The 24591-nt window shown below is 42.1% G+C and overlaps 2 protein-coding genes across 3 annotated transcripts; both read right to left on the bottom strand.

Moving 5' to 3' along the window:
- Positions 1–1027: 1027 nt before the first annotated feature.
- Positions 1028–19617, bottom strand: LOC117739419 (ankyrin repeat and IBR domain-containing protein 1-like). 2 transcript variants are annotated; one of them, XM_034545810.1, is made up of 21 exons: positions 19420–19617; positions 15919–16271; positions 12895–13066; positions 12645–12776; positions 11891–12082; positions 10930–11047; positions 10568–10788; positions 9593–9681; positions 9347–9491; positions 8966–9126; positions 8636–8724; positions 8276–8406; positions 8009–8143; positions 7682–7768; positions 7485–7551; positions 7254–7399; positions 6385–6563; positions 6162–6213; positions 5949–6005; positions 5670–5793; positions 1028–5328 (listed from the first exon to the last, which is right to left on the bottom strand). In XM_034545810.1, the coding sequence occupies exons 2-21, from the start codon at positions 16104–16106 to the stop codon at positions 3860–3862; spliced, it is 3954 nt and encodes a 1317-aa protein (XP_034401701.1). In that variant the 5' UTR covers positions 16107–16271; positions 19420–19617; the 3' UTR covers positions 1028–3859. The 2 variants fall into 2 exon arrangements, with proteins under 2 accessions (XP_034401701.1, XP_034401702.1); XM_034545811.1 differs by having other exon boundaries at positions 8276–8400.
- Positions 19618–21277: 1660 nt separating this feature from the next.
- LOC117738895 (receptor-transporting protein 3-like) lies at positions 21278–23172 on the bottom strand. Its single transcript, XM_034545046.1, has 3 exons — positions 23009–23172; positions 22141–22312; positions 21278–21821 (listed from the first exon to the last, which is right to left on the bottom strand). The coding sequence occupies exons 1-3, from the start codon at positions 23022–23024 to the stop codon at positions 21461–21463; spliced, it is 549 nt and encodes a 182-aa protein (XP_034400937.1). The 5' UTR covers positions 23025–23172; the 3' UTR covers positions 21278–21460.
- Between the last annotated feature and the right edge of the window lie 1419 nt (positions 23173–24591).

Raw genomic sequence — 24591 nt, 5'->3', positions numbered from 1 at the left:
TAGCGGAGGAGGATGGAACAACATATACAATGAGGGCCGAGACCATTCTGAATATATCCCTACACAGTTGACACTATGGTTTAAACTTTCATTAATAAAAAACAACAAACATCATTGCATCTCAGAACAGGGGAAGCTCATGTAGACACATGTCTGCGCTATACATATGTAGAGAGAAAGAAAGAGGCGGTTTTCTGTTGGAGAAATTGTTTAAGGCGGTAGCATAGACGTTTTTAATGAATGAAGCTCTAAATTTAACAATATTATTGTTTCTTTATTTACAGATATGATATTTCCCTGACAATAGCGTTTAAGACACACGAGCAATTAAAAAGAATAGCAACAACAGCTTTTTCGCAGCAGCAATTTTACCTTTTCACAGTTGGAAAAGCACAGGTGTTAATAATAACTTTGATTATGGCTCTGGTTTATAATACAATATTTATTTTAATTTGAGGAACACATAAGTTTGTCGGGGTTGTTGTAGTTCTCAATGGCTGCCTGTAGATGCTGCTAAAAAGCCCTTTAATTTATTATTTTAGTTTTACCTTTACGGCGTTGATCGATACGGTACCCGTTTACCTTTACGTCATTGATCGATACGGTACCCGTTTACCTTTACGGCGTTGATCGATACGTACCCGTTTATCTTTACGGCGTTGATCGATACGTACCCGTTTATCTTTACGGCATTTATCGATACGGTACCCGTTTACCTTTACGGCATTGATTGATATGGTACCCGTTTCACTGGTAGTAGGTAGGGCTGTCCTTTTTTACCTAATTGAAGGCAGTATATGCAATCAACAGTTCAATATTTAAACAAGTCATATTTCTACAGAATATTCCTGATTATAATTACTTGATCATGTTTGGCATATTGTTGATCATTTGATAATGGGCAACTGGCTGTAGATGGCATCCTCACAGCTTTACAGAGTCCTACATGTATACAATGTTCTGGTAATCAGATTTTTGTTGTTGTTGAGATGGTTGTGGAAAACACAGAGAAAAATCTCATAGCATCAATCTTTCAGTTGTTTTTATTGAGAGAAAACGTTGCACTGACACTTTCATTTACAGTTTTGGCCACACATCAAACCTCTCTTATGGACTGACTGGGAATGTATCAAGTATGTTCTATGCGAGTGCAATTTATTTTATTTTTTTAATTCTGATGTGGTTGTTTGAGGGATCACTAAAATATAAACATTAAATAAGGTGTACACAATGATACAGGACCATTCCATGGCACCATAAATTCAATTCCAGATCAAGAAAACAAAAAAGGAAATAATAATAATATAAGCCACTCATCAGTCCTCCACATCTTGCCCGTCCACTGGATTAGTGCAACACATTATCAGCATGCTTGTGCAAATTAAAAGACCCCACTCATCCATTTTGTATCCTGTAGCGACCTAAAATAAAAGTGAATTAAACTATTCCCCAAGAAAGAATATGTGAAATGTTTATGGGCGGCACCAGTATCCCTCACATCTCAGTCGGCCTAATGGAATGTGATCATCAGCACCTAAAACCTGTCCAGCACCTTCACAGTTTAATGTTGAATACAGAACGGAAAAGGGGATATTTTAGGGGTTTTGTCACTTCGGTGGAGCACGCCACACCTCGCACTTTAAACAAGCTCAACACTCAATCAATTATAAGTGATGCACTTATTCAAATCATATTCTGCATAACTGGCACAGTTAAAGTAGAGGGAGAGATTTCAACCAAATTAGGATAGCTTTACAATTGTTTGACTTGGCATGGAAGTATGATTAAAAACACTCGATTATTAGGAGTTCAGTCCCAGCAGCACCAGATCATCTCTCCACACAACAGGCAGTGTTTAATTCTCTTGTAAACATTCCAGTTGGGAAATTAAGTTTAAAGATAAAGGCTGATTGACAACCCAGGATTCAGAGTGCTACATCACATTTCGAGAAAAATCAAAGGCCACAGTTGAACAACTTAAAGAATCGTCCTTAATTATTACAGAAACACTAAAGTGTAAATAATTGACAAATCAACAAATCACTTAGCTCCAATTTAGTTGTTCTCAGGGGAAAAGGTAAAACAAGATAAATATGTGGTGTGAGGACAAACGATACTAATGTGCATCAAGAACCTCGGTGTAAGTGGTGTGTTCTCCATTTCTTTCATTGACAACTGTTTTGCATGTTTAAAAAGCAATGACAGTAATAAATACCAACAAATAAACAAATACGATTGAAACAAAAAGGCACACAGACCCAACAACTCTGGTCTCAACTGGAAGAAAAAAATCATATCCATCAAGGAATAAAGAAATAAAAGAGTATAAATTACAGTAAATCCCAACCAATCTCTCAAACAGCACACTGTTCTAGCCTTCAGTAGTGGAATAGACATGATAAAGTAAAAACAAAACAAAGTGAGTGTTTTCATGTTTTCATTATTGTCTGATTGTTTTGGCTCAGTTGTCAATGTACAAACTGAAAAATGGATATATGATAAATGTTTAGTTTCAAACAGACTGTTGTGTAAAGTTAGACTCTAGACTTCTTAATCCATCTACAGTAACACAGCTGTTCTTATATTTATTTATTCACACATGATTGGATATAGTTTGATCCATTAAATACTTTGTTTTGATGATTGATTTCTGTTTGTAGGCATTGTTTTATAAAAGCCACTTTAAAATTTAAAATGCAACAGTGATTCAAATTCAGCAATATACAATAGTATGAAGCTGTGATACCTAATTTGTTAAAGATGTTTTCATGTCAAATTTGGGTCAATCATCCTTATTGATATAATTAAACAGTTTTTGCACACTGACACTCAAAACTGAGCCAAAGTAGGTGTAAAATACAGCAATATGGATGACACGTAAATGAAAGCACATCTCAGGCTCATAGACAGATAATTTAACGGAATGGGTAGCAGGGTGGTGCAGTGAGCAGGAGAAATAGAGGGTTCAATTCCCCTGAACAACAAGCACCCATGATGCTGTAGTGCCTTTGAGCAATACTCTGAATTCATACAGACTCTTAGCTGAGGCTGACCTCTGACCTCCCTGTGCAGAGAGACAAGACGATATCTCTTCTCTGATTGCTGGAGTTTTACCAAAGAATTAAAACCGTCATAAAACCCAGATAGCACGTTGTACTAGCGCGACGTTCACCGAGCAGAAGAGTATATCGTCGTTCTTTACAGCATTCCAAAAGGAAACATCAGTGGTGTGTTGGCTCACTAACAAAACAGGCACAGTGTGCATGAAGGTCCAACAATCAGAATTAGGCCCTCTGATTGTACAGTACGCTAAACAAGCTCCATGGTTACAGTTATCATAATATTTGGCTCCAGGAAACTTGTGTTTGGGTCGGTGTGTTAATTAAAGTGAGGTGGGTTTGGATTTCAGCATGATCAGCACCAAAACGTCACCTGAACAAACTGAGGAGACAAATACAGGGAATAAATAAAATAAGAAAACAAAAACATGTGCAGCATTTTATGTGTTATGATATCAGTAGCTTTCCATTCATGTATTTTGATTTAAACACTAAATTGTTTCAAAGAATAGTTTGTCTGTTTTTAGAGCAGACAAAAGCACTTTAAAAAAAGGTCTGCGTATGACATCATCTTTACTGGACCAAGTCCCCAGGGTTTTAAGTCCTCTCTAAATACAGTATAATACATACAGGAAGCACTCCAAAGACCTACATCTTTCATTGCGGCTTCACCGTTATATCTTATATTTTTCCTCTTTCTAGTTTTCCCAGTCTTTGATTTTCTTTCCTCTTTCACTTTTACCTCTCTCTCTCTTCCTGAACTTGGCTTAACATTCTCTCTCCACATCGTTCTGTCGCTGTCACACCAGGTGTACTTGTTCCTCCCACTCATCAGGTGATTGGTCTCCCTCTAACTGAAGGATGAGGTCCAAGTCTCTCTCTGTGGCTGGGGCAGTGTGTGCAGGACTGTTTCCACGTTGGGAGTGTGAACACGGGTGTGTGTGCGCTTCGTCCAGCAACAGATCAGACACACACTCTGCGTCCACACCCTCCTCGTTGTTCTCTCTTTTTTCTAGCTCCAGAGTGCTGGGCCTCGACGTCTTCAAGCCCGCTGCACCTAGACAGGGACTCGCCGACCCTCTGTCTGCTTCTGGCTCGCCCTCCAGGGGCTGCCAGAGAGGGGCGTGGGTCATGTCCCTGGAGGTCTGGCTCTCTGACTCAGTCTCAGTGTGTGTGTCAGGGGAGGAGTCAGTTTCTGTGGTGGGTGGGGAGGGGATGAGGGCCAGGCTCTGGGGGTTGTTCTGGGGGTTAATGTTGTTGTTAAACCAGGCCATGATGTTGTCCAGCAGCTGGGCACTGGCTGTTGGGTCTAGGGGCTCCAGACTCTGAGGGTCACTGGGGGTGAAAGGGCCCCCTGGGGGGATCACCGGTGAAAGCAGCAGCTCTGGCTCAAGCTCTGGAGACAGGAGGCACAACTGGACAAGGGGCTGGGGGGCTGATTTGGGTGGACGTTCGAGAGCATAGGCGGCAGGACGCTCCTGAGTGTAAGAGCTACTGTGTTCGGGGCAGGGGTTGTAAGAGATGTCTGGTTTTGGGGTGCTGTCATACGTGACTGCATGTTCCCGGTTACATGAACTAGTATGGGCAGGGTTTTGGGTGTGTTCAAGTGAGCAAGAAGCAGTGTATTCAGCCTCAGCTAAATAACTACTGGAGTGGCTGTAACTGGGATCTGTAATGGTGATATGGTCAAGCACATATGGAGTGTTCAGTGCATTCTGGTCTGGTCTATGGCTGAAGTCGCTGTAAGCAGGTTCAATGGTGTAGGGAGCGGTGAGTGTACTGTGGTTGTATGTGTGGTGAGAGCAGAGCTGCTCCTGCGTGTGTGTGTCTAGGTCATAAGGAGTGGTTATGCTCCCGAGTTTCATAAGGCTGTCTCCCAGCTCCAGCAGCTCTGCACTGAGGGAGGGAGGAGGGGGTGGGAGGGGGAGGGAGTTTGACATGGGAGGCTGAGAGGTGGAGTCTGTCCTGTTAGGGGGGCGAGGAGGATCCAGGAGAGAAGTGGGGAAGGAGGAGCCTCTGGCTCCTGAAGGGCCGTCTGTGTTGAGAGACTGCAAAGCAACATCACCCGGGTCCCCTGAGGGTCGCCGCATCCTCTCCAGTCCTCTATCCAGCTCCACTCTCCCCTCTGTCCCTCCCTCTGGGCCTCCCTCCAGGCTTCGCTCTCTGCGAGACTCCTGAAGGGACAGCTGGATGGCCAGCAGGATGTTTGGATCATCTTCATCCAGCAAGCCCAGCACTCTTCTGCGGCCCTCACCTCTCTCTAGATTTTCTGGAACACAAAATATCACATTAAACAAGGATTGCTTTGTAAAGCTTGATTACAAATTGATCCCAGTGGTCAATGCCTCTGTGTGCATTGACCAAACTACATTGATGGAGCAATAACTTAAAATCCTATTTGATGGTTATTCTGGTGTGGTGACAAGACAAAATGTATCAATGGAGTGTTTACACTAGACGTAAATGACAACGGAACCTATACAGTGCAACATTGACTTCATTTTCAAAATGCCCCATGCTGTAAGAAATACACCTTTTTGCCTTTTGGATCATCCTTTTTGTAATGAAAGGCTTTATATGAGGCGATTATATACTGTAGTAAGGCCAGACCTGTGTTGTCACTCCTCCTACTCGTTTCTGGTGTGTTGCTGCTGCTTCTAAGGTTGTGCAGACTCAGCATGTCTCCTCTGCGCCGTGGTCTGTGTCTACGACGGTACTGGATGTCAGCATAATCCTGCAAAGAGTAATTACAGATAGATTACTAAAAAAACAACTCTTAAAGCTGTGTTGTAAGTCTATTTTTTATCAAACAGGTGCACAATCTTCAGCACATAAAACTGCATTTAGGTCATGCATATGCACAAAACAGCATAAACTATGGTGCATTACCTGAGACTGTCTCTCTCTTTGATCTCCTGCTCCCAGTACAGAGTGACGACTCCCCATCTTAACACACATAAGCAAACTAAGTCAGTTGCAGTCGTAGACATGCATTTAGATGACCTCATACTGAAGTAGGTCACCGAGTGGAGGTTTAGCTGGGCAGGAACCAAATAGTTAGCAGAATAAGAGTTAGTGTTTCAGTGTGGTGCGACAGTTTACCTCGGGGGAGGCAAAGCCAAGGTACTCCCAGTCCCATGATCCTCCAGGGTAACTGAAACAAAAACAAGACTGTTTTCTCAGTGTCACAGATGAAGAATAACTTGAATTACATTTCAAATATTTACACTTTTACTTTGTCTTCTGCATCCCCGCCAGTGGGAAGATGACAAAGCAAACAAAACCCATGTACTGTTTAAGCATGTGGGAGTGTGTTTGTCATTACCTTCTGCGGGGAGGATCAGGAGAATCGTTGGGCGCGACACCTCGGGCCACTGATGCCAGGAATTCCTGCCTCTTCTGCTGCACCAGACGTGCTGCACTGATTATCTTGTGGCAAGGAGTCCTCAAGTACGGTCGGTTGACCTTCTGTGCCAGATCCTCCACAACCATCTCCAGGTCAGTCTGAGAAGACACAAAACTACCATGTTAACTTCCATCTACTCAGAGACAGGAAATTCATATTTTACTTATAATATTAATAAAAGACATAAGTGTATTTTGCAATATCATCCCATATTATAACTACAATCTCATTATTCTGTATGACTAAAAGAAAACATTGCATAATTGTCAAGTGACTGCAAGTGAGCTAAGTTTTGACTTTCTTATAAAATAAAGAAGTTTGCAAAATAGTTGATTTGTAATAAGCATATAAATCATTAGTTGAACTAAAGCAATGTCCTTCATTTTTACTTTTGCACAGGGATGGTAAAACATAAAAAATACAGATTATAAACTGCACCAACATTATAAAGTGTGGTATGTTGAGGAGAGCTTTGTGACAAATGTCTGAAGAATATTAATTTCACAGTGAAAACAGTATCTCACAACTATAGGCTGAATTTCTGTGAATATCTGAATGGATATTCAAGGTCCTGATAAGAAGGACTTTGTTAATCAGTCACCCATCATTTAGCACCCATCAGTCATGCTAGACGACCTAATGGTCAGATTGCCACAAAATTCCCTAACAGTACTTTGTTTGTCCAAACCAGTTCAGCCAACCTGTGGTCTAACGAGCACAGCAATCTGTAGGGATCACTGGAAGAGCATTAACACTGTTAATCGTCTTGTCCCAGATATGTAATATACCTGCATTAGCTCAAATATCTCTTTCTGGGTGCTGCCTTGCTGCAGGAAGAAGCCGTATGGGTAAGAGCACTTTAGGACGCGCCGCGTCTTGAGCAGCTCACTCACACCGTCCTCAATGAAACGCGTGTCTGGAGGAGTTCCTTCACCTGGACGAAACAAGACAGATAGGATTAATGTATAGTGATAAAAACAAAATGCCCCGTCACCTTGTATATTATAAGAGAGACTTACGGCAAAAGAAAGCTCTGCTTAGCTGCTCCATCTTCTCTTTGGCTGTTTTTAGCAATTTCTGCTCCAACTAACAGACAAGAGGAGAATACACGTAAAATATTAAACGAACAGATTGCAACGTATGTCTCAAGGAGCGTTTAAGAGATTCAGCTTTTGCATTGCTATAAATGTGTGTTTATAATTAGAGAGTGTATTACCTTATAACTGTGTTCATGGTTCTTGAAGCGAGTATAATAGTGCATAAAACGATCCAACTCCTGAAAACTTTTGTGCTTCTTTTCTGCCTGTAACAAAAAGCATCTTGATTTCACTCAAATGGCTTGGTTTGTGTTTTGTGTACACGAGTACGTTAAAGGCTGCGGAGCACATCAACATGAGCTTCAATAATGTATCATTTGACAGGTGATGGGGTAGTTCTTGCAGGTGGAAATGTGAGCAGGTAATGTTGTATACAAATATATTGTGTGCATGTTTCTATCAGAGATTTTTGTGTGTAATTTCTTTGTGCATATGTGTGTCATTACCTCCACAGTCATCTCCTTGGACTGCTCCTCTAGCTGTTGGATGACCTCATAGCGAGTACAGCGATAGTAGCCTCCTGTTGATGAGCTGTGCTTCTTCCACTCCTCCAGACATATCCAACAGAAGTCATACTTGCACTGCAGATAGCGAGAAAGAGAAAGAGAGTGCAGAATGTATTTTAGAATTTTAACCAAACTGCAATAAATAATTAAATGAAACCATATCATTACAAATTATGACACAGCTGACAGATAGATAAATGTGTATACCTTGGCACACTGCATATGGTTGCATCCCTCATTCTTCTGAATGGGCGATTTGCAGTTGGCACACGGTTTTGAGTTGGTCAACAGCCACAGGCAGTTAGCAGCATCTTCATAGGCCTCACTCACACCTGCCACTGTGGAAAGTGCACACATGCACATACACACACATTAACAACCTCTCAATTGGCCAACACCTGCCCTGCAGATACACCCTCCATGACCTGAACACCTGCCACTACGTTATACAAATATATTAGACAGCTGCCGTTAACTGCCTTGTTGTCGCGTCAGACTACTGAGGTGCAGTTAAAATTACCCCCACTAACACACAGTAAAACACTAACAACACAGAGACAGACTTACACTCCTCAGGCTTCATCTCTGTAACTTTCTGGAGCCAGTTCCTCCACATCTGACAGTCACATGGCTCATGGGCCTCACCAAGGCACTCCCTGCAGACACACAGGGTAATAAACGAATGAGGTGCAATAAAATAGAGAGAAATGAGACTAAAGCAGCGTAGACAACTTGTCAATAATTCTTAAAAAAGAGAAGAGAAGAAAAAAGGAATAGAAGAACTTTCTGATAGTTGCCCACGTAAGTATTTAGGTCGACAGCACTGAGGCCTCCTTTACCAGCTGCGTTGAGTGTGCAAGTATCTGTATAGAGCCATGAATAAATCATTAAGTGTACCAGCAGAATAGGTGACCCTTGCCACAATCAACGGCGGGAGAGGGCAGCAGAGGGAAACTGTGTGGGTTACTGTCCCCTGGGCCTGGTCGGGTGAGCCGAACCGCCCGCTCACAACGTGCTGCAGGACACCATCGGATGGCAGGATTGTTCTCCACAAAGGCCTGCAAAATATATAACATATATATATATATATGCTCCATACACACAGACAGACAGGACGGAATGTACAGAGCAGAAATGATTGGGAAATGCCGAAAAACAGGAATAAAACTAACCAAACACACAAAATACGTTTACAGTTGGATGACAAATATTTATTCAGCTGGGGTGAGCCTCAATTTGAACATGAACATCAATATCTATATGGATATTAATTTCTACCTTGATGTCAAACTGTAGATATCGCTGGTCCATCTCCCTGGAAACTACACTTTCAATCACATGCACTGGCACCAACTGGTAGCACTCATAGGCCGGGCAGAAGATATTGTGTGCATCACCCTCCTGAATCTTTACATTGAGGAACCTGAGAGACACACAAATACATTCACAGGACAATTGATCCATAAATCCTCAAACACACTGACATATGCAGGAACATTTACACACACAAACACGGGTGCCTACCCTTCCCAGCATGCTCTGCAGAACTCATGTCCACAGGACATGTCCACTGGATCCTCAAACACTGAGATAGAGCAGAGACAGATTCCACACTGCAGGAAGACAGAAGATAAAGACATGATTCAGACATGGCTTTTACACTCAATTATATCACAGTGATACCTAACTATTGACTAAATATCTATTAACTTGAGATTGAATACTTTTTGCCGCATTGTCTTCATAATCATACAAAAACAGCAACGTCTATAGATCATGATCCAAAATCGTCAATACATTTAAATTGTTTTACTTTGTTATTACCATCATGTTGTGATATTATTGCCATCCAATATTAGTATCCCTATTTTTCCAAAAGCTCACCCAGTTCCATCATGCTTTTCAAATAAATAAAAAATATTTAAACCTATGTATTTCCTAAAATACAACCCAACGTCCACTTTGAGTTTAAGGAGTCCAACAACTTCAGGCCGATTGTCTGCAGGCAGACCAGGACTGGATGTGTAAATACACCGGCCTGAACAGCAACAGTGGACAAGAACCTGATGCTTATGTGCAGCAACAAAGAGTAGAGAGAAGAATTATTGCTAGAAAGATGGCCTATGACCTCTTTTGCTCTGGTAAGATTAGACATTAACCTTCTACAATTAAACACATGAGACACGTTTTCAATATCTTTACAAACCTTAGTTAATGTATGTCATCAGACAACACATGGCTCTCATTTATATAAAGGGGATATTGTGGTCTAAGGCAGGTTTTACATTAGATTTTACTGACATTGAAAATTGTACTGTTTACTACTTATGGCTCCCAACGTAAATATCTCTATGCTTTTCAGTAATCTACTAATTAAAACTAATTCAGTTAATTCACAAAAATGTAAAAAAACATGTTTTCTGCATCTTTAAAAGTTAAATTAAACACTGACGCCAGTTAAAACATTTTTTTTTAAAGTCATCAATGGTTGTGTCTCACCGAAGCCAGGCTCTCCTCTCCAGGTGTGAGGCAGCTGTCAGTCGGAGAGGTGAGGGTGAGTGTGAGTGGTGAGCGTGGGGTCCTGGGGGTTCGAGGTGAGGGTAGGGTGTCCCAGGCATTGTACCCGCTGGGTGGCGGGGTAGGCATGGTCACACCTGAGCGCTGGCAGCAACCCTCAGCGTCCGACATCCAGGCTTCCAGAAGCTTTTCTCTGTCCCAGTCTGAAAGAGAAAGAGAAAGAAAGAGAGAAAGAAAGAAAGCACATATAGAGGCAGGGAATACATATGTAATTCTCTCTGAATATTGCAACGGCAGTGCTGTGAGGGTTTGTGCAGGTCTCGTGAATGTCAACTTCCACATACCATGTGCTCGGAGCAGCGCTTCAGCAGTGAAGAGGGGGGCTTGCAGCATGTCTGCCGTCTCCACAATCAGCATGTCTTTCAGCCTGCGCAGGTCCTGAAGTTTCAGTCCCTCATAAGGCTGAAATGTTCGGGAGATACAGAAAGTGATGAAGGAAGGGGAAGAGAAAGTTATTTAACAAAATCAAGGAAAGTATGACATTTAAGGAAGTGAAAAAGATAATTTGAGAAAAATGAAAAGGTCAGCATGGGTGTGAGTTGGTGGTGGTGAGAAAGAGAGATTAAGTATTAGCATAGATTCAGCAGCAAGAAAAGAGATCAAACTGCTATCAGTTGGCAGCAGCGACTGCTGAAGTTGAACTGGGATCATGAAAAACACAAAGCTAGGTGTGTGCACGTGCACGTGTCTCAAAAACTGCTGTAACTTTGTGAATCTTGGAGAGAAAAGGTTCTATAAAATGTTTCCTTCTGTAAAAACAAATTGATTGAAGTTTGCCATGCATCAATTTGACTACTATTATGACTATTCAAAATTATTTCAATAACTGTAAAAGTATACATTTTGTCAAGGATGTCAAATAAAGAGATAAAATATATGGGAAAGTGACAAACCAGTATGATAAATATTACAAATGATCATATTAAAATCCTTCAACGTCAAACAAATAAATAAACAGGCGATATTACTTGAATAATCAAATTTAGGAAAAAATGCTTGTGCTTGGGAATTAGTGAACATACTGACAAACTGGATAAACGAGACATGGATTATACTTCACGAGTTGTGTGAGACTTTATAAACAGATTTTAAAATAATTGTGCTGTTGTTAAAGCTGGCCTCCGTTTATTTCAATTAATCAAGAATGTTCTTTTCAGATTCTCCGTTCCCCGTGGAGGAAATAAAACATTTGTCTTTGATGTCCAGCCAGCAGGAAACACCTAGATCTCATAACGGTGGACTCACCTCCTTGTATTGCAGCAGGTTGGTTTCAACATGTGTGTCTGTGTTTGACTGCTGAGTTGAAGAGGAGGAGAAAACCATCTGGGACTCCAGGCTGAGGGCCAGCTCGGTGTGGTGATGCCGCTCGGCATGGTCACATGGCGTCAACTTGTCCTCATCCTCCACAAAAAGGTCTGCATCGCTCTGGATTAGCAGCTACAGGGAGGGAAGAGAAAAGAGAGAACAAAATGAATGGGAGAAAAGGAAGATAAATGGGTAATGGAGAGGAACAAGAAATTGAAGGAACTTGCAACAAAAGAGAACAAAGGAATCAAGAGGTGTGAGCAAGAGCAAGATCAAATGGGAGAAAGGGAACAAAAGAGAAAGATGTGATGGCAGAAAAGCAGAAAATAAATTTAAGAAAGGGTAAAAGACAGGGACAAGTAAAAATGAGCAAATAAAACACAAGTCAAAAAGAAGTTTAGGGAGAGGAACGAAGGGAGGAAATGAAGATAAATGTGTGCAAAATATCTGGGTAACATTTCCCAAAGCAGCCAATATCAAACTCAGAAGCTGTAAATCCTTAAAAAAACAAGGCAGAACACACTAATTAACCTGACAGTAATGAAACACAAAGCAGATGCTCTTGGTGCAAAGACTGCCATCTACAGATTTCACTGGCTGTAAAATCCAATCACAAAGACAGATCTGTCACAGAGGAGAAAGCTCCTCCTAATGCGAGTTCTACTTCCAGAGTGGTCCACACACTTTCTCTCACCTCCACACAGCTCTTCATGCCTGCAGCGGCAGCGTAGTGCAGACAGGTGCTGTGGTGATTGTCGGTGGCGTTGACATTGGCCTTCTCGTACTGGCCTCCCTCCAGCCTGGCACCGGTCCAGCTAAGGATCATCTGGCAGCAGGAGAGGGAACCCACAAATGCACACAACACATTATTTGTACATCACCTTGGTTAATCCACATTTTTCACAGCCGTGTGTAAGTTTATCCGTGTGTTTAAGTGTTTGTACCTGCAGACAGTCGGCACGACGCTGCTCGTCCCTCTGGGGTCGGGCCAGTCGTGGTGACAGTGCTCCCTCTGGCAGCAGCAGGATCTGTGGGCCTTGGCACAGCACGTGGAGGCACGTCTCGTTGTGCACATTGCGCTTGTTGGGGTTTCCCTCTTTACTGAACAGGAAGGACCTATACAAAGTAGAAGAAGGAATAAGAACAAAACAGAGTTCAGAAAGGAGGTGGAAAGAGAAGACAGCACTGATGACTTAAAGCGGAGGGTGAAATCGAAGGTGAGAGAGAGATGTGAAGCCTACTTAAAAAAGAGACAGATGTGGAGGAAGGAGAACATGGAGGATGAGTAGAGAAGACATGAGGATGAAGCATGGCAGTGAGATGGATTGTGAGATGAGTTTGGTGGGTAAGAAGAGTAGTAGAGAGAGAGCGGTGAAGAAAGATGGCAGAATATTGACTTCAGTTTAACAACTCTGAGATAATGGACATGCTGGCTGGCGGTTGTGCACACGCATGTACACACACGCACAGATGGTGATGGATGTTTCAGTTGCACTGAGAGCCTGACTGTGGTTGCAGTTCTGTTTAGTAAATTGTTTTCTCTGCTCTTGGTCTGTCAAAATCTCCTTTTACTGATTAGCTTTGCACTCTTTTATTTAGCTCCACTTATATTCTGTTTTTTCCTCCGTGCTTCTTTCACGTTTCCACTTCCATCAGTCCTTTTCTATCCTATACTTGCTACTTTCTCCTCATCTACAATATACTACTTTGTTGTCTTTTCTATTTGTTTAACTTGACATTGTTTTCTACATTGTCCTAATGCAGTTGCATATTAAACTGAAGAGAAAGATATGTTTATATCAGTGGTTTAATGTGTATAGTTAAAAGACCTTCTCACAAACGTTCTACAAAAAAATAAGAAAATGAGAGCATGTAGGGATTTCCATTGGTTCAATATACAAAAACACTATAAACCCCTGCCTCTCTGCTCCCTTTGCAGAAGCCACTATTAAATTAGCGTTTGAATGTTTCCTTGCAGCCTATTCTTGCACTGCTCTTTCACTTTTGACCTTCTTATCCTGTCAGCCACAAGCCCCTGAAGCTTCTCCCTAATGACAGTTCACTGCCAATTCACCCACACAGCAATAATCACAAATTATTCCCTTTTCAACTGCAAACCAATCACTCCCCACCTCTACACACACAAACATGCACACAGCCCCATGTTCAGGATGGATGGCCCTTATATCAGTCTACTAGATACAACAGGCTGGGGGACATCACATGTTTTGCTGCAATTGTCGAGCACCAAAGCTGTTCAGACCGCACAGTAATTAATTTCAATAGGGTAGGGAACCTTAAGGGAGAGTTAAAATGTTACAATTCACACTGAAATTCTGAATTTATTTGTGTGTGACCAAAAACAAACCTGTTCTGTAGATTGAAGACTCATACAAAAATAAAAAAGGGAGCTACCATATGTTGACATACACATCTGCTTTAAGCCTTCTTCAAACAGGAGGTCAATTGTTAATGAGTGGCCAGGTCACTGATGGTATTTACATGTTTCTAAAGACTGTGTACTCAGTTGTTGTGGAGGAAGGGTTACACTTCCTGAACTGCACCCATTTTTCCAGTAATAGGTCTTCTTGTGATTTCCCAGTTTTCACATCTCATGATATCACTATCCAATCAATCCCAAGGAGACAACTCGAAGAGAGCCATATGTTAAAAATAATCTGAAAAACATCTGCATCTACCAGCCCACGCTGGTTCTCCAGGAGTCTTGTTTTTTGTCTGAGATTTCTTGGTCGTCTATCTGCTTGCCTCTGTCCAATCGAGCTGTTGGAACAAAGAAGCATTTCCTCTGATACTTATCCGGAGCAGAGTGTGCGTTCAGCACGCCTCTCTGGCCCATTATAGGTTAGTAGGAAGGGACCCAAATAGCACACCAACTGATTCACTGCGTTATATTCACATTCACCGACTCGGACACATTAAGCAGTTGTGGAGTCACAGCCCCCCTTCCTCAAAACACACATGCACGTGTGCACACATGCAGATGCACAGATAATTGACTGGCCTTTTCAAACAGCTTCCTCTGACCCTCCCTGTAATCATGGGAAAGAAAGGGCAGGAGAGAGGAAGAGTGCGAGCAGGAGGAGGTGAGGATGGCTATTGAGTCACTGAACCAGCTGTCTTGGTCATTGCCAGCAGCCTGATTATCCCTGCGGGGGGTAAAAAGACACTAATGTCTTGTCCTCTCTATGTTTTTCAATTTTGAACCCTTTCTTTTAGGTAGTGTAAGATTTTACTGTTTTCCTCAAGACATTATTCAAGGGGGGCGGGTACATCTGCTTCAAGCAAGTATACATTATGTTGCACAAGATAGAATCAAAATCTACACAGCAGAAGCAGAGACATCCTGCCTGTTAGCCTCAAGTAAGGGACACGCTCCAATGCAACTCAATAATGTTTATGCTCTCTCTGCCTCCAAAATGCCCAGTCTTTCAAACTCAACGTCCCAAATTTGTAACGCATACGTTCTGTTATAAGTTTGAAGTCTAAATCAAGAGTTATTTTCTCAGACTTAATACAACAATCAGAATCACAGAAGACCATTATACAGCTGTTTTAACAGGCTGGTTAATAGGCAAAATTGGCAGAAATCCCCTTTTCCTGCTTACTTTGAGACTCTTGCAGTTGCTCTTTCTAGTGATTGCTCCTGTTTACGGTTGTTTGCAGCTTTGTTAATCACTGTCTCTGTGGGTCTAATTGTGTCTAGTTGCCAGTGTTCTTCATGGTTAATGTACTTTTCCTGTGCCTGGCATGTGTCCACATGATATAACCGAATATTTTACCCTATAACATCATTAACATAGTTTGACAGTATATACACCAGGTCCCTTCTATACAAAAAGTACTTTCTTGCCTTAAAAACACAAATCTATATTTATATCTGTATTTGATAACTGCTTAACAACATTACAAGTAAAAGCTTCATACATTATTGTTGAAGTCTTTTTTACCTGAGCAGACGCGTCATTGCATGGCGGCAGACATAATGCAGGGGCGTGTTGTGCTGGTACTGCTCTCCGTACGATGCATTCGGGTCCAGGCCGTCCCTGAACTGAGGGTTGCCTTCATAGAGCTGCCAGGCCAGGGCCTCGTCACCACCCACCAGGGCCTTGCGGAACTTGGTGGCTGTGTTGCCCATGGCTTCAAGCTTGCAAAGGGCCGCCTAAAGGGAGCTGTGGCAGATTCCCAATCTGTCTGTCTGCCTGCCTGCGCCTCCCTCCTCCTCGTCCTCCTCCCCCTCGTCCTCCTCCCCCGTTCACCACAGGTCACAACTTAGATCAACATGGTTCAGTGTTTTCCTGCCCTGAAAGTAAAAGAGAGGGGAGAAGATTGATTAGCGGAAAAGAATAGTTAAAGACAGACACAAGAAGAGTAAAGCATTAGAATGAGCCGTTGGGCGACGGTAAGATGAAAGAAAAAACAAGACAGAAGTCAGAACGTGAAGAAGTATCAATCAACCAGTCCATCCATTGATTCGCTGGTGTGCTGTGGCGAGGATGTTATCTTACCGGAAATAGAGGGGCAGGAGAAAAAGGAGGAAAAGGAGAAGCCGAAGAAAGAAGCCAGGAAGAAAGTGAGATAATTATAAAGAGGGCAGGCGAGACGGGAAGGTTAATGATACCCAAGCCATTGATTTGTTAGTCAGTTGATGAAAGGCATGGTAAATATTACCACAGCTGGCCACTGCAAGTCCAGTTAGCTTTCCTTTGTGAAGAATGTGCATACTTTAGGCTGTTTACATGCTTGTCTGCTACTGGAGGTATGAGAGTCTGAGTGTGTGTTAAACCGTGCAGCACTAATATCCTGGACAAAACTTTTTTTTACTTTGCCTCTCAGGCGCTCAACCAAAGAATCACAAGAATCACAGCTATGGCTACTACAGCTGAGTTTCTTCTCCCAGCAACAGCTGATTAACCTCCTGTAGGTTCTCAGTTTCAAATCAGTGTGTTCTGATTCATTTCCTTCCTCATCTTCCCCACATCTCCCTCTTGTTTCACTCTCAGACACACACAATGCGTGTCCCGTCTTTAACACACAACATTACATCCTGTATGTGAGTGCATGTGTGTATTGGGCCGCTGAGGGTTTCATGACAGTCTTCATTCTATGGCCATCTGTCTGGCCCTCACAAAGAGCCTCTTTTAGCCCGGCTACAGTTGGCTGCTGACTGGCCGAGCTCTGGAACCTTTGAATAACGTGTCTGGCTGCCTCCCCTCCTCTACCTCCCATTTATATGCAGTGACACAGACATGGAAAACATGCACTGACAGACGGAGGCATATGGGCCGCGCAGAAGCTGCAACCACTGGTGAATAATAGCCAACACATCTTTCAAGTTCTGCTCCAATGATGCATGCAGTAGACCGGACCTTGTGTGTTTATATCTGAAAGGGTGGTGGTACAGGGGGAAGGGGAGGTTACTATAATTATTAGGTCAGTATGTCTGCTTGGCTCTCTGTTTTGTGCACACTGGTTTACTTCCAGTTCACTTCCCTCCTCTGTGTATCTCCGCCAGTCTCTCTCTGTCTCATACTAAATAAGGACAAGAAGTCTGGACATGGAGGAATTTTGGAATTCCAGGGAACGTAAAGTTTGCACTTGGCAGTGACAGTTCAATGATCTACCATTACAAAGCAGTTTGAGCCTACACATCACTCTGTGGTCGGGCGGCTAAGGAAGTGTTCACTCCTTGTTGACTAGACACTTGTCTTATTAGCCTTAAATCCAGCCAGCAACAAAGGTCTGTTCATCAATTATGTTTGAAAATGAATAATTGTAAGTACCACTCATACCACAGGTCTACACATAACAGGCCTGTCTAGAACATATGGTATTTACCTTTTTAGGTAATGTGATAATCAAGATGTGATGACTCATGAACTCAAGAATCCCAAACACATGAATGTTTCCTGCTGACAAAAATTCAAGTCATGGCAGCCATGGTTTCTCAAGAACCCAGCTAGCAATCACAATTTTACAAGCAATATCAGAATTGATGGTGATATTTTCGGTGAGATTGTCTTTGTTCTTTTCCACACACACACACACACACACACACACACACACACACACACACACACACACACACACAGACAGAACGTTAATGGTTGGTCAATAAATACAAATCTGAAAATCAAAGTCAGAAAATCAATCTGCAACTATTAAATTACTTTTTTTTCATCATTTTAAATTGTTGATTGAACTGAAGACATCGAAGACACTAAAATACATCACCGTAGGCTCGAGGAAATTATGTTTCTGATATTCTATAGACTAACTATAGACTTATTGATAAATCAGGAAAATAGATTAGCGTTATAAACATTCATTATTGTCATTGTTGGAAAATCTAACAAATATTTTCTTGACTAAATAGTTAATTTGCTAGGCAATAACATGTGGATGAGTGCCAGAAGTCTAAAAAATAATGATATTAAGTTGAAGGTAGTATAAAACAAAAAAGCAGCAAATGTGCACTTTTGAAACAGAGTGTTTCAGTTATGCTTGATAAATTACTTTAATGATACTTGCCAATAACTTTCTACCACTCAACAAATTGCCTGATCCTTTCACATCTAATGAAAATAATAATTAATTGTAGTCCTACTAGTTCTATAATCCATCTCTCTTATATATATAATATACTGATATGTATCTCAGCTCTATGTACGTTTTAACAGTACAGCTAATCTACAGCTATGACTCACTGTAGATTTAACTGAAGTACATGAAGCATTTGAGCCCTACCTGCCAGCACCTTTATAGACAAATCTAAAGTTATTACTAGGTTACTATATTGTTAATATAAACAAATACAACCCACTGTTGTGCCTTTACTGTTAACAAAACGTGCTGTTAGGTGATAGACACCAGTCAGACACCTTGGTCAGAGTGCGGGTGGATCATGACTGCTTCTGTATAAACTGACTAAACCAGGTTGACAAAGAGACATCAAACTTCTCTCGTGGAGCTGGAGTCGGACAGGAGCCACACAGTGACATGCAGTGCAAGTTACTTCAATTTCCCAAAATGAGCAGGGTCACCGTCAATCATCTCCATATTCAGGTCAGACCTCGTGCGGTTATCCCTGAAGAAGTGTGTCAGCATGAAATGGAGCACAAAACAAACAGCAGCCGACTTCTCTGTGCATGTTTGTGTCCATGCGGCCCCTCGGTTAAAGCTCCTTTGTTCAGCACACTGTCAGTCTGTGTGAATCACCAACACGACCGCGAAGCGAGCGTCGGGTGTAGGTTGTGCGAAACGCTGGCGATAAAAGCCGCTCTGCCTCGGGTGTTAACGTTTCCCCTCGGCTGCGACGGGCAGGTGGGTGAACGTTAACACCCAAAGGAGCCGCTACCGAAGCTAGCAAACCGCCTCCCTCAGGTTAGCGCGTTGTGTTAGCCTCAAACACCTCGAGCAGGACAACATCACATCTCCGCCGTTTTACTTACACGGTGTCTTTCACTTGGTCGCTAGTCGTACGTTCGGGAACTTGCGTAAATCGAGGGCCATTATCTTGTTACTGTCATTCGCATCCCCGGTTGCTTTTCCACTGGACCATCCTCTCCTCTCTGCCACCGGACCCGGCGGGGACGATGATGCTGCTGCCGAGAGCGGAGGGGCGAGACTGACTGGATCGCTTCAGTGTGTTGTTGTGGCTGCCAAAGAGAAAAGCGCACTGCGCATGCTCGGAACAACTGTCATCCGGAAGGCTCTTATCTGATTGGTCGGTTGTCTGGGGTCGTTTTGTGAAACGTTGTTATCATATTGTAACCTTTTAGAAAAGTTGTATTTTAGCCGCTATAACAGGTGAGTTGTGTATAACGACATACAACATTTTTTTTAAAGTTAAACAGGATATATGTTTATGATAGATTTAACTAGTCGGTTGCTGAAAACCGAAACAGAATATGGCTACATGATACTGTCTAACAGTGTGGATCAGATTCAGGCTCACCTCTCAAACAACAATCTCTATGAACAGTTTCAGTCCGGTTTTCGCCCCCGTCACAGCACAGAAACCGCCCTCATCAAGATCTCAAATGACCTCCTCATGGCAGCTGACTCTGGACTACTATCAATCCTCATCGATACCTCCTCGATCTGAGCGCCGCCTTCGACACCATCTCCCACACCATCCTCCTCGACCGTCTAGCCTCCATTGGAATTTCAGATACACCCCTTTCATGGTTTCACTCATATCTCTCTGGCCGTACTCAGTTCATTCAGTTAAAATCATTCACATCACATCCCTCCCTCCTCTCCTCCGGTGTTCCCCAGGGATATGTCCTCGGTCCTATCCTGTTTATTATCTACCTCCTCCCACTTGGACTCATTTTCCGCAAACATAATATTCAATTCCACTGTTACGCGGACGACACCCAGCTCTATGTTTCCTCCAAACCCTCTTCCACTTCCCTGCCCCCCTCCCTCTGTGCCTGTTTACAGAAAATAAAAAACTGGTTCACCTCAAACTTCCTCAAATTGAACAGCAATAAAACCGAGGTTGTCCTCCTCGGCTCCAAGTCCACTCTCTCCAAGCATCCCAGTTTCGCCCTCACAATAGACAACTCCTCGGTCTCCCCCTCCCCTCAGGCTAAGAGTCTGGGTGTCGTCCTCGTCAGCACACTGTCATTCCACACTCACATCAACACCACCATCCGGTCTGCCTACTTTCACCTCCGAAATATCAACCGCCTCCGCCCTTCACTCACACCCAACAGCGCCGCAATCCTGGTCCACTCTCTTGTCACCTCCCGCTTGGATTATTGTAATTCCCTCCTCTTTGGTCTCCCCCACAAACTCCTCCATAAACTCCAACTGGTTCTACGACAACTCCACTGGCTCCCCATCAAACACCGCATTGACTTTAAGATCCTCCTCCATGCATTCAAGGCCATCCACAACCTCGCCCCTCCATATCTGTCTCACCTCCTCCAAATCAACATCCCCACCCGGTCTCTCAGGTCTGCCTCCTCCATCAACCTGACTGTCCCCCCAGCTCGTCTGTCCACCATGGGGTCAAGAGCCTTCAGCCGCTCTGCCCCTCGCCTCTAGAACTCCCTCCCCCCTGACATCAGAAACATTGACTCTATCATTTTATTCAAAACCCACCTTTTCAGGCAAGCCTATGCCTGACGTGTTCCCCTCTGGGTTGCTCTGCTGCAGACTGTTCTGCTTTTAACTGTGCTGCTTTTTAAATTGTGTCCGATTTTTAAGTATGTTGTACGGCGACCTTGAGTGCCTTGAAAGGCGCCTTATAAAACCAATGTATTATTATTATTATTATTTAACAACCATAAGGCAACACATGTTGAAACACAATACTTTATTTATTAATAGTCACACAAAAAATTACAAATGTAAATATATTTACTGGAACGATTTTACTATTGGTGCTGACGCTAATATATAATTATTATTATTCATATTATTGATGGAACAAAAAAAATCACAACATTAATTACAAAATGTGTTAATTGCCAGCCACTGTCAGTTTATCTCTGCATCTGTCTCATCCGACTGACAGCAGATGCCCTGTTGGCAGGCCTCACACAAGTCTGCCTCATGAGGTTTGGTAAACCTTTTGGTTTTTTTTGAACTGTCAACACAATCGTAGTCGTCCCCATCTTTGTAACAATTCTTCCGGATTTTGGCAAACAGTCTGAGCAAGGATTCTTCCAGCTCTTCCTCGGAAAAACCAGGGCGATGAAAAGTATTGTCTTGGCAACTGAGACAGGCCTGTCCGAAGGGCCTCATGATCACTGACCCCCGGTCACGTTGCAGCCGATAACGGAACAACAACGACACCCGTGCTGAAGACCAGATCTTGTGGCAAGAAGCACACTGAAAGCTGTGGGGAAATGAGAAGACAACATATAAGAGTCATAGCAGCTCAAGGTAAGAGAGATTCTAGCTGAGCTATTCACAGGTCACCAGCGTTTCAAAGATGAATCAGGAATAGAATAAATATACAAATAAATAAATACAATATGTCAAATATATCTGAACTAAAATGGTAGACCGTACAATTTTCCAAGATGAATGTTTTACAATTGTTTAACTAACATTTAAATTAAGAAGGATCCATCTTCCCATAACATAACATATATCCTGTGTTCTTTCCAGGCACCACAATCAATACTTTGAGAATATGTAACAACAACACATACTTTCCAGAAACACTGTGGCAGTAGATCTTCCAGCCTCTCCTTCTCTCCTCCTGGGTGACATATTTTGTCTGGACATAGCTAAAGTTGAGATTCCACTTGTCTCCATAGTCCAGCTCATTGTCTTCGTTCAGCATTACCTCAAAGGTCTCCCTCCACAAGGATGGAACCCAGTCTGCACAACAATGTATTACAAAAAAAGTTATTAAATATTGTTTCCAAAAAATATTCAAAAAATAATTATTCATAACTAATCCAAAACACATTTATTCAAAATACTACTGTTATACAACAAGGAGGAGCCTATTGGTGTATGAAAGGATTTGGGTTATGCTACAGCTTATAACAGTGAAGTTATTTACTAATCCTCCCAATAACAAATATTCTGCAGTATAATCAGATTTCTCAATAATTACTGCTTTAGCACAACCCAAAGGCGACCCCTGGTGGTTAAACAGAGTTTGTTTGCGCTACAATGGATTGGAATGAATTATTAAATATTTAAATTAAAAATCACAATAATTAATCAAAAGCTCAAAAACACCTTTCGTCACAAATAACAGCTGTCGTACAACAGGGACGGCCCGTTTTAGTAAAATAAAGGTTCATTAATTAAGGTTGCAGCTTGTTGTCTGCGTCACTGCGGTTACAGAGAGGTGTTGTTTGTGTTTAAATTCTGTTTCGCGAAAGAGTTATTGATCCGGGAAGTCCGAATCTGTGAATAACTTTACCGAACTTCAATACAGCCGATTTTAAACCTAAAATATTGACGTTATATTAATGGCGTCAAATTGATCAAAACAAATATTACGAAGCACCCAATCACACAGCATATTAACGTATACTCCACGCATAAGACATTATGTTTTACCTGTAGATCTGCTCATGTTGGTCGGAGGTCCGATAATCTTCTGCTGAGATGAAACGACGTTTGACTTGCTCTGCAGACCTCTCTTTATACTCTTCGGTATCTTTTACTTTGGAAAACGAAACTTACCGACACAGTTTCGTTTTCCTTCTAGTCGGCTTCAGGTGTTCGGTGTGATGGAAAAACGCGCAGTCACGAGATATCTTAACACATTGCGACACATAAAAGGGGATTTTATATGATTATAGTCTCTCCACAGTTATGATGATGGCTATCGACAGGCATTGCATCCCTTTGTCTCCAATCCATGTTAAATTAAATGTAAAACAATGTATTGTGTTTCTCTTAGAGCTTATTTACTTCTTTTTTTTATCAATGGGGTTTTCCTGATTGAGTTTCTTAGCACACATTTGAACAATGTATCCACTAAACAACAATTTAAAAATGTTGTCTTCCCTTTTTCAGTTTATATGCTTATATGATACCTAGATTGGCGTGTCTGTCCATTAATTGTATGAACTGGTGTATTTTTTGTATAATTTACAATAACATTGTTGCAAGTGTACTGAATCCCTGTAAACACACTCAAGTTCAGTTCGGGGCAGTCCAGTAGGGGGCAGTATAAGACAGCTGGTTGATCCACACGCACCACAAACTGAAATGGACTTTTAATTGCAGTGCAGTTAAACTTCAGGATGGCCTCTTTTGCTGCACAGTGGAAACAAGTATTTTAAGAAATCAAGGGATTCCCCACAGGCCATTGCCTGTTTCTCAGAAGTAGGCCATTAAAAATACATTAAGTAAATATACTTTCAATATCTGAGTCCTGACTACCAAACCCCCCACCTCGATCAGTCCTGTCTGCCTGTTCATGTTCCTTCTTTTGACCCACATATGGCCTTCTTGGAAATTTAAAGCTCAAGTTATTAGTGTAAACACTTATGTCACCTTTCTACTTTGACGATAAAACTGTCTTTCATCTCTTAATGTAAGTGCTTTCCACACCGTAACCTATTTTAGGACATCGTTAATTGCTTTAATTTTTGCTTTGAACCTAAATTACATTCTTTACATATACACTTTATGTAAAACCCAAGACATCCCTGAGCACAGCCGTCCTGGTGAGGTTTAAAATAAAGCTCCAAGACCTGTAATAGGTCGGAGCTTGTCATGACTTCTTTCATTTTTTATTCAAATATCTTAGTAAGAATAATGTTCGTTCTTGCACTTGGGAACTATTTTGTTGTTGTTGTTTCAAGTTAATTGTTATTATTTAGTTGTAAAGGCAGTAACAATAACCAATGCCAGTATTGAAGCGGCCATGTAGTGACAGCATGATGATGACAAGCTGGTTTGATGAAGCAGACCGTTGTTTGGTCCCTCTTCATATCCTGTCTGTTAAGTTCTGCATGGTATTTCCTAATAATCATTATCTCTTTTCAGTACAGTGGAAATAATAGCATCAGAATGGCAACACCTGTCACAGGTATGTAACGACGCTATCAGTCCACACACACGCACACACACTCACACACACACACGCACGCACACACACACACACACGCACACACACACACACTCACACG

This window comes from Cyclopterus lumpus, chromosome 11, assembly GCF_009769545.1.
Source record: "Cyclopterus lumpus isolate fCycLum1 chromosome 11, fCycLum1.pri, whole genome shotgun sequence".
In the NCBI taxonomy this organism is placed as follows: domain Eukaryota; kingdom Metazoa; phylum Chordata; class Actinopteri; order Perciformes; family Cyclopteridae; genus Cyclopterus; species Cyclopterus lumpus.
This window is presented reverse-complemented; position numbering and strand designations above follow the sequence as displayed.